The sequence below is a fragment of the Lutjanus erythropterus genome, chromosome 23 (genome assembly GCF_056507025.1).
Source record: "Lutjanus erythropterus isolate fLutEry1 chromosome 23, fLutEry1.hap2, whole genome shotgun sequence".
Lineage (NCBI taxonomy): Eukaryota > Metazoa > Chordata > Actinopteri > Lutjaniformes > Lutjanidae > Lutjanus > Lutjanus erythropterus.
Window position 1 is genome coordinate 22,152,576 of NC_139339.1, and position 20,867 is coordinate 22,173,442.

Consider the following 20,867-nt stretch of genomic DNA (forward strand, 5'->3'; position numbering starts at 1 on the left):
GGAAATGTAGTCTTTGTGTCTAGAAGCACCAGCAACACAAATGATTTGAGGAAAAAGTCACATCACACCAACCAATATCGATCACATATCAATATCACATTTTTTAAAGGACCATTGTGTATGATTTAAACAGGATCTATTGGTAAAATATGGAAGAAGTGGAACATAATATTCATAAGCATGTTTTCATGAGTGCATAATCACAAGCCACTTCTGCCATGTTGCACCATTTTTTTTTTTTGCAAGTTTCATAATATGCTTGGAAGGGGAGAGTAGGAGGGTGAGGTGAGTTGGTTGCAGTCTGCAACTGCAACACTAGATGGCACTAAATCCTACACACTATTCAAGAAAGTATTTTCTGGATATTGATATATACCTTTACATGCTAAATATATGGTATGCAAAATCACTTATAATGCACTTTCAGTATAGCATAAACATTATTTTACTACTAAACATGACACAATCAAACCATCAAAAACTAAATTTATTTTTATTTTTTTAGTTTATATAATTATTAATTAGAATATAAAAAACATGATAGATTATTATTATTTAAAATGGTTACATTATATATGCTAACATACAAACTCACAGTAACAATGCTAACATGCTGAAGTTTAATGCAGGTAATATGCAGGTAACTCATCTCATTTAAGCCTGAATTTTGTAGGTCATAAGCCCTGGGTCCATAGATTTACTGCAGAGGGGCTCTAAACCAGCCTATTGTTTGATGATAAAAAAAAAAAAAAAAGTAAAATATATCTGAAAATACACATTAACATTTATAAAAGGCCAAAACCAAAGTACTGGCCACACTGGGCCTCATGCAAGAGCCACTCATATGAACAGATTTGCTCCTAAATTTTTCACTAATGACTGTACATTTCATTAGTTTGAAGACATTTTGAGTTTGAAAAATGACTTGCACTTCATAATTATGCTGTTTGACTACATTTCAAATCATAATAAAACTGTAAATCTACATATAAAGTCTATCATCATTCTTTTAATGATCTATTATTACCTGCTGTCAGGTGTATTGGCCGTATGTCTTCACACGCAGATTTGTTGAATCTGATGTGGTGTGTTCGTATGAGCCCTTGGTATGAAAAAAAAGTAAGAGAAATCAAGATAAAAATGCAAAAATGTTTTTGCATGAGACCCATTGTTGGTGGCTCTAGATGACATTTCACTCTCAACCTCAGTGAGCTCCTGACTTTTCCTTTAGGGCCCCCGGCAGTGGTCACTCAGTGTGCGAATGACCAAAGTTGGTCATGTTGCTATCTGTAGAACAATACCATTAGTGTTCCAAAAATGCTGGAGCTAGACCCTTTCAGTGTGTGTGTGTGTGAGAGAGGTAGAATGACCAGACAACGTGTGTGTGTTTTTCAATGCCTGCCGAACAGTTAATCAGAGTGAACAAATGATTGCACATCGGAAAACATCAATCAAACTTGTTTTACCCGAATGCCAGCAGGGAGCGAATGAAACTAAATCAATGGCTGTATGGTGACTGTGCATTGGCTCGGGGTATTAACTAGCATAGAAATGAGCCCATTATGGGATTATCAATAGCAGAATGGATATCATTATCTATGTGTTTGGCAGTGTCTTCTCATCAGTCAGCTCCAGTGTCAATTGTAAGACACGAAAGGCACTGAAGATTTAAAGTTTCCTTCAAATGTGTGGGCTTTTTAGGAAGACATACTTGGCATAGTCTGGAGTGAGTCAGACAGGAAAAAGACATGTACACACAAAATAATTAACTCTACTGGATAGAAAACAGACTCACTTTACACAAGTGTATGGTTGGATATCAACTGGAGTTAAACAATTCTGATTCTGATTCTTTGAGTACTGTAATCATAATTTTAGAATTGATTGTTTGCAATTAGTTCTTGATTCCCAGTCCTAATCTGTAGTTAAATATGTTGCTCTGTGCTAGTAATGTAAAAATGTTGAGTGTGCTTGCCACCATGATTTTTGAATAGGTCTAAATCTAAATCTAAGTCTAAAAGTGGGCTTTTACATGGCCAACCAAGCAGCAGTCAATCAACTTTAACGGACAACAATTTTAATAAACAGTATTGACGAAGACCGAGTATTTAATCTGCTTTTCTTTGTCACATTGTAATTTTATCTGTATGTTGTTATGGACTGAAGACAGTCCTGCATGGGTCCAGTTTTGCAAGCCAACACCTGTCCACACCTGTTAAACTGAGGACCAGAACTGACCCGTTACATGCAAATATCTCCAAGTAAAAAAGCTGACCCGCCCAGTCCCAACATGTTGATGTAGACCCACGACCCATGATCCATTTTCATGTACTAGCTAGCAGCTAGCCTCCATCTCTGTTGGATCAGTGATGTCTCATTATTTGGCTGGAGGTTGGGTCAAAGATTGTGTTGTTCCTTTTCACAACAAAAAACATCCTGGTGTTTGATTAGGCTTGATATTATTAGCTGATTTTCATTTCTAATATTGGCAAGCTACCTGGTGAGTACCTGTGGGTACACGACCTGGTTCAGGACCTTTTAAGCTCTAAGAAACCTTTTATATTTAAAAACTAAAACTTTAAAAACTATTTATTTTATACAACAAACAATTAATGAGGAAATTGCATGGCAGGTTAATGAACAATACTTCCCTAAATCAATCAATCTGTTAAATAATCAACAGATCAGTAATATGAAAGTAATTGCCATTTGCAGCCCTACATTTAACTGCCTAATGCAGACAAGCTCCAGTGAATCAAATACTTACTTGCATATACGATATATGTGTATATTTGTGCAGTAAACAGTGTTCTTTTGAAGTAAAAGAAGCAATATACAGTCATCTTTGAAGAGGGCAATGTGTGGATGTGAAGTGGTGAACACTTTTCATGTATTTTATTGGCTATAATAGTGAAAATGAGGACCACAGGGAGAGTGTCTGTCTGTAGCCAGAGGATGTGACATTTTCAGTGCCCACGAAAGCAGCAGCACACTGCACATTCTGCATGGTCAGAATTGACCAGGCACCCGTCAACTTCCCTTTATCCCCGCTGCGCCCCAGCCCACCCCTAATCTGCCTGATCGATGGCCCTGGACGGTTGTCACCAGGCAACCAAGGATAACACCAAAGCTCTCACAGAGCATGCTACCTAACAATCAATCTACCGCTTCACAGCTATAAGAAACAGTATCAGAAACCACACTGTGGGGAAAAATGCTTAAAGAATTGCAAGGAAGACGTAAGGAGGAGCTTGTTATGGATAAATCAGCCTCTGAAGTCTCCTGAAAGCACAGAGAGAATTGCTCTCTGGGTCGCGACAAAGAGCTGCTGTCAGCAGGATGATGAATGGTGTATTAGACTAGATGGCAAGATGGTATCATCATCGAGACGGGCACAGCCTGTGCTGCAGTGCCAGACTAGACACATCTAAAAGCAGGCTCAACCTTTGCACAGGTGGCACTGAAACCCTCTATGCTTTTCCTTTCCTTTTTTTTTTGTTCAGGGTTACGGCCTCTCAGCGATGGGAGATCTGCAGAGAAAGTCGTTTCATATCCTCATTTGGCTCCTGAGAACAGACTGTTCTCAACTACACATAAAAGTGAAACAGACGCCTGTTTTGTTGCACAGAAATGCATTTTAACTCAGGTCTTGATGGCTCTCATCACTAATCACTTTTTGTGTCGCAATATTAGCGTCAAAGGTCACTTTTCTTTCTGTTCTATTCATAAGCACATGTGAGCAGCGCTATCTTGACTGTGATGTGAATTAGAAATATTGCTGCCTTTTCTGAGTCTGGGTCTTAGTGTGTTTTTTCTTTGAGGTTTCACAGTTGCAGCACTGCTCGATAGCTTAGGTTTGTTTCCTGTGGTGACCTTAGCATCCCTCCCAGGAACTTTCATGTCTATTTATAGCGACTGTTAGGGTTGGGCACCAAACTCTGTACTTCTAAGGGTACAAACCGAATTATGTCGGTACTACCAAGTACCTATAAATCGATCTGTGCCAAATTTCGGTACCTGGGAGAGCATATGTGACAGAGTATAGAGTGAAAGAGACAAAGTGAGAGATGGGCAGCTTGTTGAAGTCATGGAGAGTCAGGGCAATGGAGAGCTGAAAGCAGTTGCAAGTGTGGCTAAACTTTTCAAAAGTTAATGTACAAAATATATGATATCTAAAAGCTGGCAGCGGTCATGGCTAATGTTAGCATGCCTGCAGCCAGTGACTGAAACGTTTAACTCAACCCTCCATGAACAAGAAAATTTTAACTTTATCGATAACTTAAGGTGATTAATGAGCTCACTTGAAAATCTGATGTTGGAGATAACTTGGCTTTTTTGACTGTCTTAACTTTGGTTTAGCATTTTTACTAGCCTTAACTAATAGTCAACCACTGACTAGGTCAGAAATTCCTTACCTTCATGATATTTAGCACACTACAACAGTGTGTGAGATATATTACTCTGTCTGAAACCTTATATGATCTGTAAGAAACCACTATTCTTGAATTGCATGATATTCACAATAACACAAACAACAGTGTTAAATGCCCTGCTGACAGACTGACAGGCTGTGGGCTGTACAGATGAAGGAGGTAGAGAGACATTTTATTTTGTGTGGTTGGTGCAAAACGTTCTAAGTAAATAACAAAAATGATGTTCTAAATAAATAAACTGTTCTAAATAAATGACAATTGTGGAAATAAGGAGTTTGGAGTTTTTTAAGTTTATTTTTTGCAACTGAAATTATATTTTTGTTATTACAGAGAGAGTAAAATACTAAAAAAGGTATTGTTGGATACTGAATTTCAGGTACCAGTACTGGTATTGTATTGGTCAGCCAGATCTTGTTCCCAACTCATTTGCCATCGCTTTGTCTGTGACTTATACAGACCTGGACGGTAACTGTTTGCAGCTGAAAGCGATACTATTCAAGTAACAAAATAAACCCATTCGCAGCTGTATAAGACGCCCTGGGTTTTTGATGTAGTACAAAGAGGAAGTGTGGCAGATGGATGGCTCAAACACACAAAAGATTTACACCCAGGAGACCAATGTTTCTGTCCCATGGGAAACCAAAACCAAAAGTCACTTCACTTATGTCATGTGGTATACCTAATGTAACGAAGTTATGATAATCCCAAACACTGTCTTATCGGAAACCTAACCAAGTAGTTTTGGCGCCTAAACCTAAGCAAACTGTGACCGTTTCACAGCATTAATAATTTATGGCAATAATCAGGTGTTAAAAACAGTTTTCTGGCCACGTTAGATACAATCGCTAAAGGGTACCGTCTGCCTCAATATCAGACGCTGAAGGGTGGTGACAAATTCTCAGTATGTGAGGAGCTGGGATGAGAACATTTGTTATTGGTTCAAATGTGAATGATAATCAACCCTAGTTATCACAGATCTTGGTGTGTTCTTTTCTTTGAGGTTTCACACTTACATCACAGCTCTATAGCTCAGGCTTATTTCCTGTGGTGACCTTAGCATCCCTCCCAGGAACTTTCATGTCTATCTTTAGCAACGGAACATCATTTTGATTGTGTTTCACTAGTCCGTTTCTTCTCAACACTTGGTCTGACCACGTTTGTGATAAGGGCACAGATTTTAAACTCATTATTCCACCCCCGTCCTACTTATTATTATAGCGACATTAATGCACTGACACTATATGACTATGATCAGACATGTAAAGTATTGTAATGAAATGTATTTAACGCACATATTTAATTACTTTGAGTATTTTGCCATTTTTATTTTGCTGGGCAGAAGAAAATCAAATGTATATATATAAGACTAACTTTATCTCCAGTTTTAAACTACAGAACAAAAACCTCTGTACAACAATTAGCCTAATCACAGTCTTTGATCACAGTCATATACTTGCTAGCTAGAAACCTCCAACACATCCTCATATCTAAATGACTTCCAAAAAACATATATGACTGTTGGAGAGTATCAGTGATAGGCATATCAGAATTCAAGTATGTGGTTGCAGTTGGTGGGGTTAGGAAAAAATCATGGTTTGGGTTAAAATAAGTATATTACATTTCATAAGTGACATCACATATTGAACCCTGGTCTCTTGGGCTAAAGTCGTGTGTTTATGTCCCTACGTGGGCTTTCTTGCTTTTTATACTGCTCCTGTCATAATTACTATGGCCACTAGAGGTTGCGGCTAAACAATAAATGCAATTATATAGCCATTTTTCTGGTGAGGACATGCTGAAACCATCCTGCATGCATCCCTGAATTTGTAGCCTCCTACCTCCACAGGGTGTCCTGATTGGCCACTTCAAATCTGTGATATGGGAAATTAGCAGATTAGCGACTAGCTGCTGCAACAAGCAAAGGCTAGCAGGAAATGCACAGATGCCTTAAATAAATTACAGATTTTTCTGTGTTTGAACGTGGTTGGAAACATCTGGGATAATGTACAACATCAAAGAGACGTTGTTGAGTCTGTCAGATGTATTTTTTGGTGATTTAAATGACACTTAATGACCCCCTAACATTCAGAAAGACTTTGGAGCTAATTTACCTATTTTTATATACTATTAGTATCATATTTCATAAACTTATCATAGCTTTGGGTATTGAATCTCAATACTATATGGCCAAAATGTGTAGTACTAAGTGTTTTGCTAGTTTTTGTTCATGTATTCTATAAAGCCACTGGACACCTAAATTCACAACAGCCTTATAACTACATAATAGGAGGTCTTATGCTAATAGTAAGAATCTAAAAAGTATTAGAAATTAGATTTAATCCAAAAGTCCAAAACATTAAGATTTAAGACACTTCCTGTCTTAGTTTCCTCTTTCTCTTTTTCACACTATGTTTTCTTTTCCCTCCATCCCTGCAGAAACGTGTGTGTGTGTGTGTGTGTGTGGCTGAGACAGCTCGTGAAGCCTGTAATTGAGTGTGTCCGCCCACCGCGTTGCAGCAGAGACAGCGCAGTGGAAGGCTTCATTGTGTCAGGCACAATAGATACGTACACATACTCATCACACCCTTCTCACACTCTGCTACAGAACCACAACACTGAGGAGCCATTAGTAGATGCTGCCGCAGCAGCAGCAGCGGGGTGTGTTGTTTGTGGATTTCGTGGCCTAACTCTGTCACTCGACTACAACCTCAACATTACCTTCATGCTTATCTGCAGAACCAAAATATCCAGTGGCTTCTTTTATCTTCTGTTTCACCAGCAGACTGTGCTATACAGATGATAGGATTAGTGTATTTTCCTCTTCAGACGTGATAAACGCGTCCGGGATTATAGCAAAAAAATACACTCCTTCAGGCTCCTTTTACTCTTAAACCACACTTTTCTAGATAAAAATGTGTATTTTTTGTGTGTGTAGAGGTGTGTGTATATGTTGTGAAAATGTGACTGGGCAGTGAGCTGTGGTTGCCATGGTTCCCTGCTGTGAGGTCTTGCTCGATCACCCAGAAAAACACCAGCATATATTATTTTATTCACTAATTTCTAAAACAAAATGTCTGAAAAACAGTGTCATCACATAAATCCAAATATGTGCTAATATTCTTTTAATACTTGCATGCTTTTTGCATTGTGTTGTATACCACAGACTGCATTATAGAGCATGTCGAGAACTGATAATAAATTGTGGCTTCCTGTTGATTGTGGTTGCGGCTCTCTATCAGCTTTTCTAAGAAGCCACTTTGAGGTCAAAGGCATCAACTGTCAAATTCTGTCATCAAAATGACCTTATATGTGTGCTAAATTTGCAGCAGTGCAACATGTTAACCATGCCCATATCAGGCTCACAGTCATAAAGCAGGGATGGTTGTATAATGTAAATTAGACTTCTCACATTAAAGACGTTTGAAGACAAATACAGAATATCACTTGAACTGATGCTGTCAGTCAAAACTTTACATGGTATTTTTTATTATTGTATTATTTCAATTCGATTATTTAATCAGTGGTGGAAGAAGTGGTTAGATCCTTTTCTTAAGAAGTAGCAATACCACAAAATGTAAAAACTCAGTTTACTCAGTTTTTTGTGGATGCTTATGAGACACTCAGCTTTGATACCATATATGAATTTTCACTATTTCAAGCCAAATTTAAAGGGACAGTTCACCCCAAAATTAAAAATACAGATTTCCCCTCTGTACTGTTATTAATTCATCTAGATTGTTTTGGGGAGACTTGCAGAGTTTTTGGACGTAAAAGCTGTAGAGATGTCTGCCTTCTCTCCAATATAATGAGCATCAAAACCAGTGTCTCTTTCCAAAAATCATGACCCAATTACTCAAAATAATTCACAGACCTCAGAGTCTCATGTAGGAACTTTCTCTCTATCGGAAAAGAAAGTAGTTCCGGTACATTCTACAGCAGAAAGAAAGTAGTTCCTAACAATGTCTGTAGCTTGAGCAACCGGGTCATGATTTTTGAAAGGAGACTTTGCTGTTGAGTTTGTCAAATGTGATTTTTTGGTGTTTTGATCACCACAAGCCAAGTGCTATTTAGTTCCATTATATTGGAGAGAAGGCAGACATCTCGACAGCTGATGTCTCCAAAAATCTCACCATGTGTCACCAAAACAACCAAGACAGATACATGGCATTACAGGTAAAAGGGAAAATATGTTTTTTTGATCGTGGGGCTAAACTGTCTCTTTAAGTCATAAATCTGCTAATTTTATTCTGCCCATGTGTGTTAAGTGAAACAAAATGCATAGTTTTTGTAATAACTGCTTAGTTATTGTGTTGACACATGTCAAGAGTAATAGGCCCACAAATACAAGGCCTGTCAGCATTTTACACCATAATAAGACATTTAACCTCTCCACCGAGAGCTGGTCCAATTAAACTGTGCTCCTAGAACCTTTATGTACATTGATGCTTTGTATTTATTGGGTCAAATCAAACTATCACACCAGCAGAAAGATGACATTGACTGGCAGATACCCCAATTAAATGTGACTAGCTCTAACTGTGGTGTAAACAGTCCCTGATTGTCTCACTCAGTGCAGTGTGGAGCAGGATGCAAAACAACCGACCACACAACTATCCCAAACATGCGGCAAACAGTCCCTGTCAATTTAATTTCCTCTCTCTTTGCTTCATAATTACTCTATTTTTCTCGCCTCTGATCTGTTCTTTGTCATCTGCTTTTGTGTTCAGTGAAAGGCACGGAGAGAGTCAAAGCAGAGAGCGAGAAACAAGGGAAGAAAAACAGAGGAAAGGGAAAATGGAGTCCATATTGTCGGAGCAGTCGGCCACAGTGGACGAGCTGGTGGAGGCCTGCATCCAAGCCTTTGGTTGGTCATTTGAACATTATTTCTATTACTATTGGTATAAAGCTCATTGTGACAAAACCATATTTTGTGGGGGTTTTGTTTTACTCTTCAATTATGCTGGGAAAATATATTTTAAAAGATCAAACTCTTGGCTATCAAACCTTGTAACAGGCCAACCTCCTAGAGATTTAATATTTAAAAATTAAATATAGATTTCAGCTCCGTCAGATATTTGTCATATGGAGTTGACAAAATGAAATAGAATAGAAAGCTTATCTGTGCTTTTGCTGTATTCCTGTTTTTTTTTAAACCAGGAAGGGAGACAAGGGTCCTTAGGGTGTGGATAAAATAATAAAGTTGACAAAAATCAGGGACACAACATTAAAAATCAGTTGTAAAAGTAAGATGATTATAATAACACATTTTTATCACCTATGTTATCAGTAGGTATTGTTTTGTGTTTTGTTTTATTGTTTTTACACTAACTGAATCCTGCTTAGTCAAAGTTAGTTGCTCTTTTTAACACTTTTCAGCAGTTTAATATTTGTAAAACCCACAGACAGACATAAGGGATGATCAATAGCATTGATAAATGAAAAAAAGTAAAAAAAAAAAAAAAAAAGAAAAAAAAGGCATATTTGAGGCTTGCAGCAGACAGTGGTGATATAAATAATTAAAGACTAAATTTTCTCCAAAATAGTGGAATTAGGGTATTGGTATTAATATTTTTTAAGGTTGTTTATGGTATGACATTAATTGTCCCAAGAATGGCTGATAATTAGTTTTATTCCACAGTTAGTCAATAAAAACAAATTACATGTTATAATTGTTTGTATTTTAAAGCCAGTGATTTGTAATTCAGAGAAATATCTTCTGTAGAAATGTATAGTGTTACACATATTGGTGATCAGACAATAACTCACATGCTCACCACCAGAATGGATACTCAATAATATCGGTTGCTGCTTGCATTGTGACCTGCTCCATCTTCTTGATAATGAGTGATGTGCTATTTTCTTCTTATAGATGAGAAGGGCGCATTGAAGGACACGTCCTTGGTCCGCATGTTTCTCATGATGCAGCCTTGGTACATCCCTTCGACCGACATGGCTAAGAAGCTTGTGCTCAAGTATCCTTCTCCCTCATTTTCTGTTATCTTTGGATGTGTTATGTGTTCTATGGTGTTTGTCTGCAAATATCTCTTTAGACGCTGCTGACAGAGCAGTGGAACCAAGGCCAGATCCTCGCATAGGGCTTTGGGTAGGGAAAAAAAACAGTGTATTGTTTGTCTTTTTTTTTTTTTTGTTCTCCTATATCTTAGATTTTAAACGGGTAGCCCAAATTGTATAAAGTGGGGTTGTATAAGGTACTTTATTCATAGTTGGTGTATTAAAAAAAGACAAATGGCTCCCAGTTTGGAGATGCTGCAGGAGTACCAATGTTGGAAGTTAATTAATTTAATATTAAGTATTTAAGCCACATAAAAAAGGCCCACCATCAGTTTGAGTGTACAGTATATTTAGAATATTTTCAGTTTTACCTTGCAGTCCGACAGCATTTTCCAAAAGGGAAACACCATAATATAAGGCAAATATCACTCTTTGCAAAGCAACCAGACTCATTTGGCAAAAACAGTAATTTTACCTTGCAGAACACAGGAGTTGCTGGTCTAGTGCTGCCTCAATCGGTTATTTTTGTTTGTTATTGTTGACTTTGTGTTTTGAGGTGGGGGTTAGTTCGGATTCACCAAAGTCACACAATAACACAAACAAACTAACCAATGTTCTGCAAGGTAAAATTACTGATTTTCTTTAAGAAGTCTGGTTACTTTGGAAAGAGCAATAATTGACTTATTTAATGGCTTTATTCTGTCAGAAATGTCTGTCTGACAGCAAGGTTAAGTGGTGAAAATATTCTGAATCTAAGCTGATATTGATATTTTAAGTGGCTAAAATGTTTTGCTGCTAACCCTGTCCACAGCAGTACATTATTTAGCTTCCTACAAAAGTTCTCTTCTCTGTATTTAATACACTGACTATGGATATATACTTCACAAAGCCCCACTTAAAAAAATCTGAAAGATCTCCTTAATGCAATTTAAGAGAAACTTGTTATAGCTTGAAAAGGGGTAGAAACTGTCATAGTTTTCCAGCAAAGTTTCACCTTGACTTTTGGATTAGATCTCAAGAAGAGAGCTGCAGTGCTGAGCGCCGAACAAGAATATGTCACCTTGTCAAGTAAGAAACTGTCATTCATTCTTTTATCCCGTCTTATGCTACTCCTTTCTGAACTTTGATCTGATGCACTTGATTTATGGGTTCTGTAGTTGAATATTGACAGCAGCTACACAGAAATTGGTCAAAAGCCACTTTTTATAGGCTATATAAACCAACTAAATTGTGGAAAGGTCTTAAACTTAGACTTACTTTATACTTATACTTGCTTTTTAAACATACATTTGTGCTCGTGTATGTATAGGTTTAATTACTGAGGATGTACACAATCATCGCTCCAAATGCATTCAGGATAAAAAGTAGCAAGCTAAAAAAAAATAAAGTAAAAAGCAGCAAGTATAAAATAGGCAACTAAAAGTTAACTAAAAGTTACATTGTTTACTAGCTAAAAAAAAAAATAAAGGATTACATTGTTTGCTAGCATGCTAAAAGGTTAGTTAGCCTCCTCATTTTAACACGTTCAAAGTAACCACAATTTCATTTACCTGCACAGCATTTCAAGAAATGCAAATAGCATTCTTTGGTGTGAAGTGAAGGATGACGCTGTGGAAAGCCTCCACAGATGAAGTCTGTTTTTTGTGACAGTCCTCTTGTCGGTCAGGCTTATAGAAGGCAGGAGCTGCTAAAAAGGATAAAAATGTTTACAATATAACATAGTACAAATAACTAATGACAGTATGTGTGATGAATTTCTGATCACTACTTATATATAGAGGAGTCATGATAAGGTTTGGACTGTATATGAGTAACACACCTGCTGTCAGTTATTTATTCTTGTCCCTTGTTTGGTGCAGTCTGTGTGCACTGGGGGGACAGGGGGTCTTCATGTCTCTGGGTGTCCTGCACATAGTTCAGGATAGAGGTCATTTTCACCACTCTCTCTGGCCTGGTGGCTGATGAGGCTGCGGTCCAGTAGATGTGGTTTCTGATGCTCCACCTCCACAGTCCTTCTTACTGATCTTCTCCAGTTTTTTTTTAAATTCCTACAATTCATAGGAAACACATTTCTTCTCAGTTAAAAAAAAGCCCTAAATTACCACACTGTTGTCCTTTAACACGTGCACATCAGTGAGGAAGCAATGCAAACACTGAATAGGGGAGGGGGTGGTGTTTGCGAGGAAGGTGTTGAATCTGGGAAATAAAACTTATTTTCTGATTATTTCACAGCAATAATGTTCTAAGCGCAGATCAACACAACTGCATACTTGCTCTAACCAGTCTGAATACAAGTTTCTCAGCTTGATTTTGCAGGGGGGTCACAACACGTACTCACAAGTATGAGAAAGTCAGCAGCTTGATGCTAATCTAAGTTCCATAGAATTTCCAAGCAGAGGAGAGAGGAGGCGTCCATAACAACAGAGCCGACAGCACAGACCTGGCAGCATGAAGTCACACAGAAAGTGACATAAAAAACAGTTACTGGTATCCAATTTACTGCTCTGTTTGGTTGATTAGCTTCATATGAGGCTTAACGTTCACACAGATTATGTTGACTCTCCCTCAATATTGAATACTCCAGTGCATACAGTAAATGCTACCCATATTAGAGTTCACACCACAGCTATAAAGTTGCGGTGTCCACTTTCCTCCAGTTATTTTTCATCATCTCTGTCTCTTTTTTCATCCCTTTGTTGTGCCCTCCAGGTACTGGATCTCTGAGTTTCCAGCAGAGTTCAATCTGAACCCGGAGCTGGCCGACCAGATCAAAGGCTTTAAAGACCTCTTGACCACCGAGGGCAACGAGAGGCAGAGTCAGCTCATTGACCTCGACAGCGTGTGAGTGGATTGGTGGCTGAAAGCTGCGTGTGTTGTTGACAGCCTGAATGAATGTCTCTGTCTGTGGGCATTTATGTCAGTGTGGCCTTTTATTTCCCGTTCTCAGACGTTGCTGAGCTGTGCTATGCAGGGTCACTGACTTCTCCTTTTCCCATAAAAGCCATTTCTGTGTGACCTCGACTTCCCTTTAGTGGTCCAGAAGGACGAGGCTTTGTGGAGTGTGTTTGTAACTTATTACAGCTGCATGTTTGCAAATGAGGGAATACCCATCCAGAAATGAATGCTTCATTTTGTTTGCTTCAGTTTTGCTTTTTACAGGACTTGTGGTAGGCGTATGCATAAGACTGTCAGTACACTGTCATAACCATGTCATGACACCTGAATGGTTGTGACTGTTGTCATTTGGTCCATTATGTCACTTTGAATGCAACGTTGACAGTGTTATGGCAACTCAGCATTAATCGAGCTAATAATACTTTGCCATTGTCATGACAACTTGACATTATCAGACTTTAATAAACAGTTAAGCTAACTTGAGCTAACTAGCTAATGCTGGCTACAGATAGCAGCAGACAGCAGTTAGCCTACTTTAGCAAAAAGTAAATTAGCTAACTGCTATCTGTCCATCAGCTAACTCTGTATGCTAATCTCCTTGGTAGTGTACTGCTGTTAAATTGGCCTTATAACATTTAATGACATCTTTATGACAAGTCCAAATGGTGCCACTTTACTTGAGATCAGGTAAAATATTCATGACACACTTATAATGGTCTCATGACCGCCAGTGTCAAAACAAACCACGAATGACAATATAATGTAATGTTGAAAAATAAAAGCTTAACAGTTTCATAATGTCAAGTTGCCATAACAAAGATATGACAAGTCCTGATTAATGTCAGGTTGTTGTTTTTTCAAACAATGTCAACTTTGCGTTAAAAATGACACAGTTGACCAAATGACACATGAATACCAAGAGATATAAACACTCATAAAGACTCCTTCATGTTCATGAAAGGTGTCATGGCATGCTTAAGACAGTGTAATGACTTGTCTTGTCTTGTCTATTTTTCAGTGACTGTCTTTTGCACACCCTTTAGAGTAAAAAGGTTTCCATCAAATATTCTGCAGTTTTTATGTGCTTTATTGTCCTCAGGCCATCATATAAATGGAAGCGGCAGGTGACTCAGCGAGTCCCATCAGTGTCCAAAAAGAGGAAAATGTCCCTGCTGTTTGACCACCTTGATTCCTGTGAACTGGCCGAACACCTGACCTATCTGGAGTACAAATCCTTCTGCAAGATCCTGGTCAGTGTGACCGCAGTGTCTTCTCGAGCTGTGGGATCTGTGTAACTAATGCAACGTTTATAGCTGTTGAATTCTTTAAATTTAATTTTACATGGCTGCAGGCTCATTGTAGTTGCTAAGCAATCGTGGTTAAAATGTGACTTTTACTGGCAGTAATTATATTTGTTGTCTAGAAACATTTTGCTCTTTGAGAGTTATTTTGGGAAGCAAAGGCAATGACTGGGTTTGTGCCGACTTAAATTGTAGATTTTAGATCATTTATTCAAGTGTGATGGTGTCGGTGGCGATACGGGGGCAGTGGTAGTGATTTGCCTTGGCTTTGTCTTTGTTTCTCTGCTAAAAGAGATTCGGGCCAAATATAAAACAAAAGAAGTTGCTATGGCCATAATGAAAGCCACAACAAATGAGGGGTTAATTTGCAAAAACGGATGTCTACATTTTTATTTATGTTCCTAAATCATGTTTTTTGTGCAAACTGGTGTTGGATTGTTTTCAATCAGATATGTAAAAAAAAAGACATTTTCATAAATCATGACTTCTGTATCGTGCAGTCAAGGGAATATAAATTGGGTGTTGGTTCACTCATTTTGAGATGCATTGCAGTGCTGCACTGGGTCAAAAATGTAGTGTTGATAATGAAAAAAGATGAAAAATCAGCTGCTTTTCAAGGATAGGGCCTGTAATCAATAAAACAAATAATGACTGTCCATCTTATTGATAATGAAAGTGTAAAATAATGGTTGGAAGTACACTGATGATAAATGTGACATTTTTTAAAATTAATTTATAGATACAAAGAAATTTACAGGAATGGTCCAAAACTGCAGTAATGATGCTTTTCTGCAGTTTTACTTGGTGAAAACAAATCTGTTTTTCCCCTATATTTCCCAAATTAAAGATTGGCTTAATCAGCTAGTGAATCAGCCAGCTGGTTGCTTTGGCACCCACACTGCTGCCTTGAAGGAATGCTTTGGCAATTTGTGAAATACACTTATTCCAAAGGTAAAAATACTATAGACAGAGCCAAGAAAAAGTAAGGCTCACAACTCCCCACAAACAAACAAAATATAACATGTTAATTAGTGAGTTGCTGGATGACAGATTTTGTTACTTTTAGACAGATCCAAGCTAGCTCTCTAACACTCTTTCAAGTCTTGATGCTAAGCTAAACAAGCTTCAGGCCCCAGCAGCACTAATCACTGTACAGACTTGAAAGTGATATTAATCTTATCATCTACGCCTTGGCAGAAAAGAAAATAAGCATATTTCCCAAAATGTTGAATTACGTATTTAAAGAGGTACTTTAGCCATTTAAATTTGCTCATCCATAAAACCGTCCCAATAACAGTTGCATATCTGCATTGCATTGTGGGACTTTTAATGTGGATGTAATGTCCAGGGCTTGCATACTAAAATATTTTCCTTGGAAATAGTCAGCACCTTGTGTAAATTTGGCTTTGGACATACTAAACAAGCCAACTAAATAGCATGTTAGTATGGAATTTCAGATGCAGCCGAATTGTTAATCGATAGCTAACCAACAGCTAGATTGATGTAGATTAGCCAGGAGACTAAAAACTTTTTTTAGTTAAACTAAAAACTTTTTTAAGTTTCCTTGAAAGGAAACAGGAAATTTGACTGAGGCTCTGCTGAGACACAAAATGATTTTCTCTGGCAGAGTGAAGTCATGACCTCCCCTACAATGACTCTGATTGGCTGGTAGTTGTTGCTTTTGTCTGTGTGGGTCTCTTGGGTCGGGCTGGCTAAGGCATGCGGAGTGTGATTGGATCAGGTTAGGGTAAGAATAGCAATACCAGTCAGAGGCAGACTAGGGTGGGTCATGCCTTCACCACTCTGGGAAAACTAATTTGCCACAGGGGCCTGGGATGGGTCAGTTTAAGCAGCAGGGCCTTAGATATCCTGACTTTTGGTCTCAAGTACAGATCAAGCCCAAAAATACTGGATCCTACATATGTGTCTTTTGTCTGACTTGTTGGTCCACACCCCTTATTTCTCACAGAGCCTACAAAGACAACTACCTTGATGTGTGAAATTGGTGGAGTGTCCCTTAATTATAAAAAATAAATTGATGGTTGAATTTAAGTGCTACTCTGCCTCAGATGTTTATAAAATGAGTGAAATTTGGTGAGAATAGACAGCAACATTTCTGAGAATGCAATTGCCAAGATTCATAGAAACACAAGTCCAATAAACAAAACAAAATTGGCTAATGCTCCTTCCTCTTTTTAGTTTCAGGACTACCACAGCTTTGTGATGCACGGCTGCACGGTGGATAACCCCATCCTGGAGCGTTTCATCACCCTTTTCAACAGCGTCTCCCAGTGGATCCAGCTCATGGTACTCAGCAAGCCCACGGCGCAGCAGAGAGCTGCCGTCGTCTCCCACTTCATCAGAGTGGCACAGGTCTGTCTGCCAAGCCCCTTAATTAAGACCGTCTCCTGCAGAGGTTTTAGCATGGAGTGATGTCGGTGGGTTCGAGTAGAATCAGACTGATAGGAAATGATTGCCTGGAACCACAGAGAAAGTTGTAGAAAGGTGAATTAGAGATTAAACCGGGAGATGAGGAAGGAAGTGACTTGCACATGCATATTAAGACATGATCATTTCCCATTAGGTGGCACAAGTTGAGAGAAAAAGTGAGTTTAATTTAAAAAGGCTTTTGAGGTCTTAGCATGTTAAGATGCCACCTGAGAGCTCTTTAAGATAATACTGCTGTCAGGAGAAAACCTTGCATCTCCAGGTCTTAAGAAAGTCTCCTTTTAGCTGGGTGATGATGCATCTTTGGCATTATCCAAAGGTTTTTATGGGTCTAAGTGGTTGTAAAATTGTCTCAAACAACAGGGTGTAAAACTTCAATTAATTTGAACGAATGAAGATCACCTAAATTTGAGATTCAAGATTTTCACAAATAGACAATAAACTTTAATAATCCCCAAGAGAATGAGCTGTTTGCTGCAAAGACGTAGTGTGTCATGAATTCATTATACAGTATCTGCACTTACTGTTGCCTAGAAAGAACTCAATGGTACGTCCAACAATAGAGGAGTCAGTGGGGAGTGTCTGCAGGAGGCATGACTCACAGCTGCAAAATATCAGGTAGCTACAGAGAGGAATGAAAGGTAGGAGGGAAACAAACAAACAGCGGTACATTCTGTGATACATTTGGGGGAACATGGACCATAAAAGTGACTCTAGAGAAAAGTAACTGAATTTTACACTTGGTTTTATGAAGCAAGAAGAAGTGCACATAGTGAAACAAGTCAACAGCTGGTGGCTCTGTAAGGCTGTACTTCAGCACAGTGGTGCTTTAAGTGAAATGCTAGCATCAGCGTGCTAAAATGCTCGCATTGAAAGTACATACCATCTTAATTTAGCATGTTAGCCTAAGGGTTGGGCATTGATTGATTGATTGACTCTGCTTATTGATCTTATTTGAGTGTGTGGGCTTCCCCACCATCAAAGACATGTATGTGAGGTGAACAAGGTACTGGCTTACAACTGGTGTTGGTCCCTGGGAACTCCACAGTTGCTGTCCACTGCTCCTGATATGATAATGGTTTAAATGCAGCGACGGAATCTGTTTAATTGTATTGTGTAATTATATATGTTGCAATAAAGTTGACCTCTACCTTCATCTCTGTTGCAAGTTTCCAGCACTGTAGATGGATGTTGAGGGCAGTGTTTTGCAATGCACAACTGTTAGGAAAACTTGCCAGCATAGATAAAAAAGGAACTGATACAGTCTGGGGCACAGGCCTATGATGAACTGGACATTTTGAAACCGGTTCTTAATGGTTCTGGTTCTAAATTCCTATCCTTAGTTCGCATGCAATCATTTGCAAAGAAGCACTTAAGATGATGTACATCTGCAGGCAATCACCAAGGATCACCAAAGATTATTACTCATACTTCGAAGGGCAAGACCATACATACCAGATTTAATGGCGGTCTGTCCAGTAGTTGGCAAGACCTTTCATTTTTAACAGAAAATGTCCAACTGCTGGGGCTCTAGAGGAAAAGGATCACCAAAGGATCGATCCTCTTGGGATTTTCTGCACCAGTTTCATGAGAATCTATCCCATAGTTGTTGAGATATTTCAATCTGGACCAAAGTGGTAAACCAGCCAACATTGCTAACCCTGGAGTCATATGGCCTGCATGGCTAATAATCTTTTCCTTGCAAGGTCAGCCTTCACTGGGAAGGCCAGCCTTCTCTTTAGTGGGTGCTTAGTTATTCTTCTCTAGGGGACCAGTTGTCTTTTGCACATTGATTGATTTGCACAAGATTTCTTCTTATTTTAATCTTCGCCAAATACATAGTAAGTATAAATGAGAGTTCAACTATCCTTTTTCTCATCATCTATCCATGTAAATTTAATGCTCATAATCCGAAATCATCTACAGTCACCTACAGGTCACGATGGCAGTAATCCTAATCTTAACTTAATCTGGTCTCTCCCCAACAACTTCCAAACAAAGCTGCCAGCCCGCTCCCTTATATGGTCCTGTGCCCATATGCCTGGAGACTGTCATTATTTCACTACAGAAACATCCCTTTAAACGGCGTCCTGGGCTTTGCTGTAATTGATGTAATTTCAGTTTGATGTTATCATTTGCTTTGGTCTGCCAGATGGGCTGCTTTCTCCCTTTATGTGACGACTCACCCATCTCCGCTGAGCGAGGGAGCTTCAGTCGACCACAGACAGCTCAGAAAAAAAATCATTTTCATCCTGATAGCCTGCAGTGTTCTGTGAATGCATCCTCATTACTTACTGCAAGTCTTCTCCTGGATTGTTTTCAGTCCCGTAGCCACTTTCCATATTTCTTCATCTGCTGAACAAACTTCTGTCACTCATCATTTATTTAGCGGGGGCTCAGCAGGTTTCACCACCTCCCTCAGTCTTAATACACCAACGCTCCAACACCTCAGCAGGCCTCTTGTCAGGGGAGCCCAGCAGCAGCGCTTCCAAGTTTCACCCTCCTTGATATTGAACGCTTGGACTTTTTGCACCGTTTTGTGAAAGCTTTGATGAGACAGATGCTGATTCTGACCAGCCTTGGTGTGTGGGATGAATGACTGTGACAGAAGGCCTGAGGATTACCTCCTTCTGGCTTCCGTCCCTCCTGATCTCCTGTCTTTACCCTCCTTTCCAAATATCACCACTGCCGGTGCCCAAAATCATGTGTGTCCTTTGTGGCTCTTTCAGATCATTTTTATAGATAGTGTACATGCACAGCCGCAGGGCAAATGCTTAAGATAGAACTGCAAGCAGAGGAGAACTTTGGTCCTTAGTCTTGAAATCTTAAAACACAAAGGGAGTAGGTGTGAAAGGGCTTATATAAATAACATGACCACATATATAAGTTTAGAACTCACGATCTGCCAATCTGTCTCCTAAAGTATCACTTTTTGGATTACATTATTATTGAAACATATGGATGATTTTGTAATTAACATATGGATAATTATTTGATAATTATTAGACCGTTATGATTGAATTGCTTTGAAGGCAAGGAAAGGCAACTTTATTTGTGTAGAACATTTCACATGCTGGGGGGTTTCACATGCTTTATGGTGAAATAAAACTACAGTAAACATAAATTATTAAGCAGTTAAAAAGACCAAGATTTACAATTAAGTAAAGATGAAAGATTCACAATTAAAAAATACAAAGGTGTGCAAACTCTTACAAAGTTCAAAACCAGGGGACATCTATTCACATCTTAAATGTAGTAATGTTCGCACAATGCTGGCTAACTAGTTAGCTAATCTACATCAGCCATTAGCTAGCTAATCATCTAGTGTTTTGCAAATAATAGCTAACTCAAGATTTGATCCTAGATGTTACTTTTACAGAAAAAGGATACTTAATTAGATAGAGTTAGTTGGCTCAGATACCAAGGTTGCTCAGCTGGAGCACAGACCAACATGTTGACCAATTGTGACTTCCTTCTTAGTTTAAACTGCCTTCGGTTTATTTCACGGAGCAATTACACTGCTGAGTGTGTCCACATAATCATAATCAGTGTTTCTCACTTTCAGTGGAGTGTCCAGATGTCAGTGTGGACTGTGTCATATACGCAGACTGGGTAAACATTTGTGCAGATACATCAGGGACAGACCGTCCCTGCTGGAAACCCCATTGTTAATTTTTTGCCAATTTGACATGCCTCAAACTTTGGTATTCACAAATGTGGCCCAGCATGAGCACATGCAGGGACAAAAATTATGTTCAAGCTGATTTCAGATGTAGTC

General features: G+C 38.7%; 1 protein-coding gene across 3 annotated transcripts in view; it reads left to right on the plus strand.

Annotated features, from left to right (window-relative positions):
* LOC146306198 (RAS guanyl-releasing protein 2-like) overlaps window positions 1-20,867 on the plus strand; it is a 67,433-nt gene that overhangs the window by 9,889 nt on the left and 36,677 nt on the right. For all 3 annotated transcript variants that reach the window (XM_084711756.1, XM_084711755.1, XM_084711757.1), the window contains exons 2-7: window positions 9,161-9,297; window positions 10,303-10,405; window positions 11,457-11,513; window positions 13,155-13,286; window positions 14,440-14,590; window positions 16,841-17,014. In XM_084711756.1, the coding sequence (XP_084567882.1) occupies window positions 9,228-9,297; window positions 10,303-10,405; window positions 11,457-11,513; window positions 13,155-13,286; window positions 14,440-14,590; window positions 16,841-17,014 (687 nt within the window). In that variant the 5' untranslated portion in view covers window positions 9,161-9,227. The remainder of the gene's footprint in view (window positions 1-9,160; window positions 9,298-10,302; window positions 10,406-11,456; window positions 11,514-13,154; window positions 13,287-14,439; window positions 14,591-16,840; window positions 17,015-20,867) is intronic.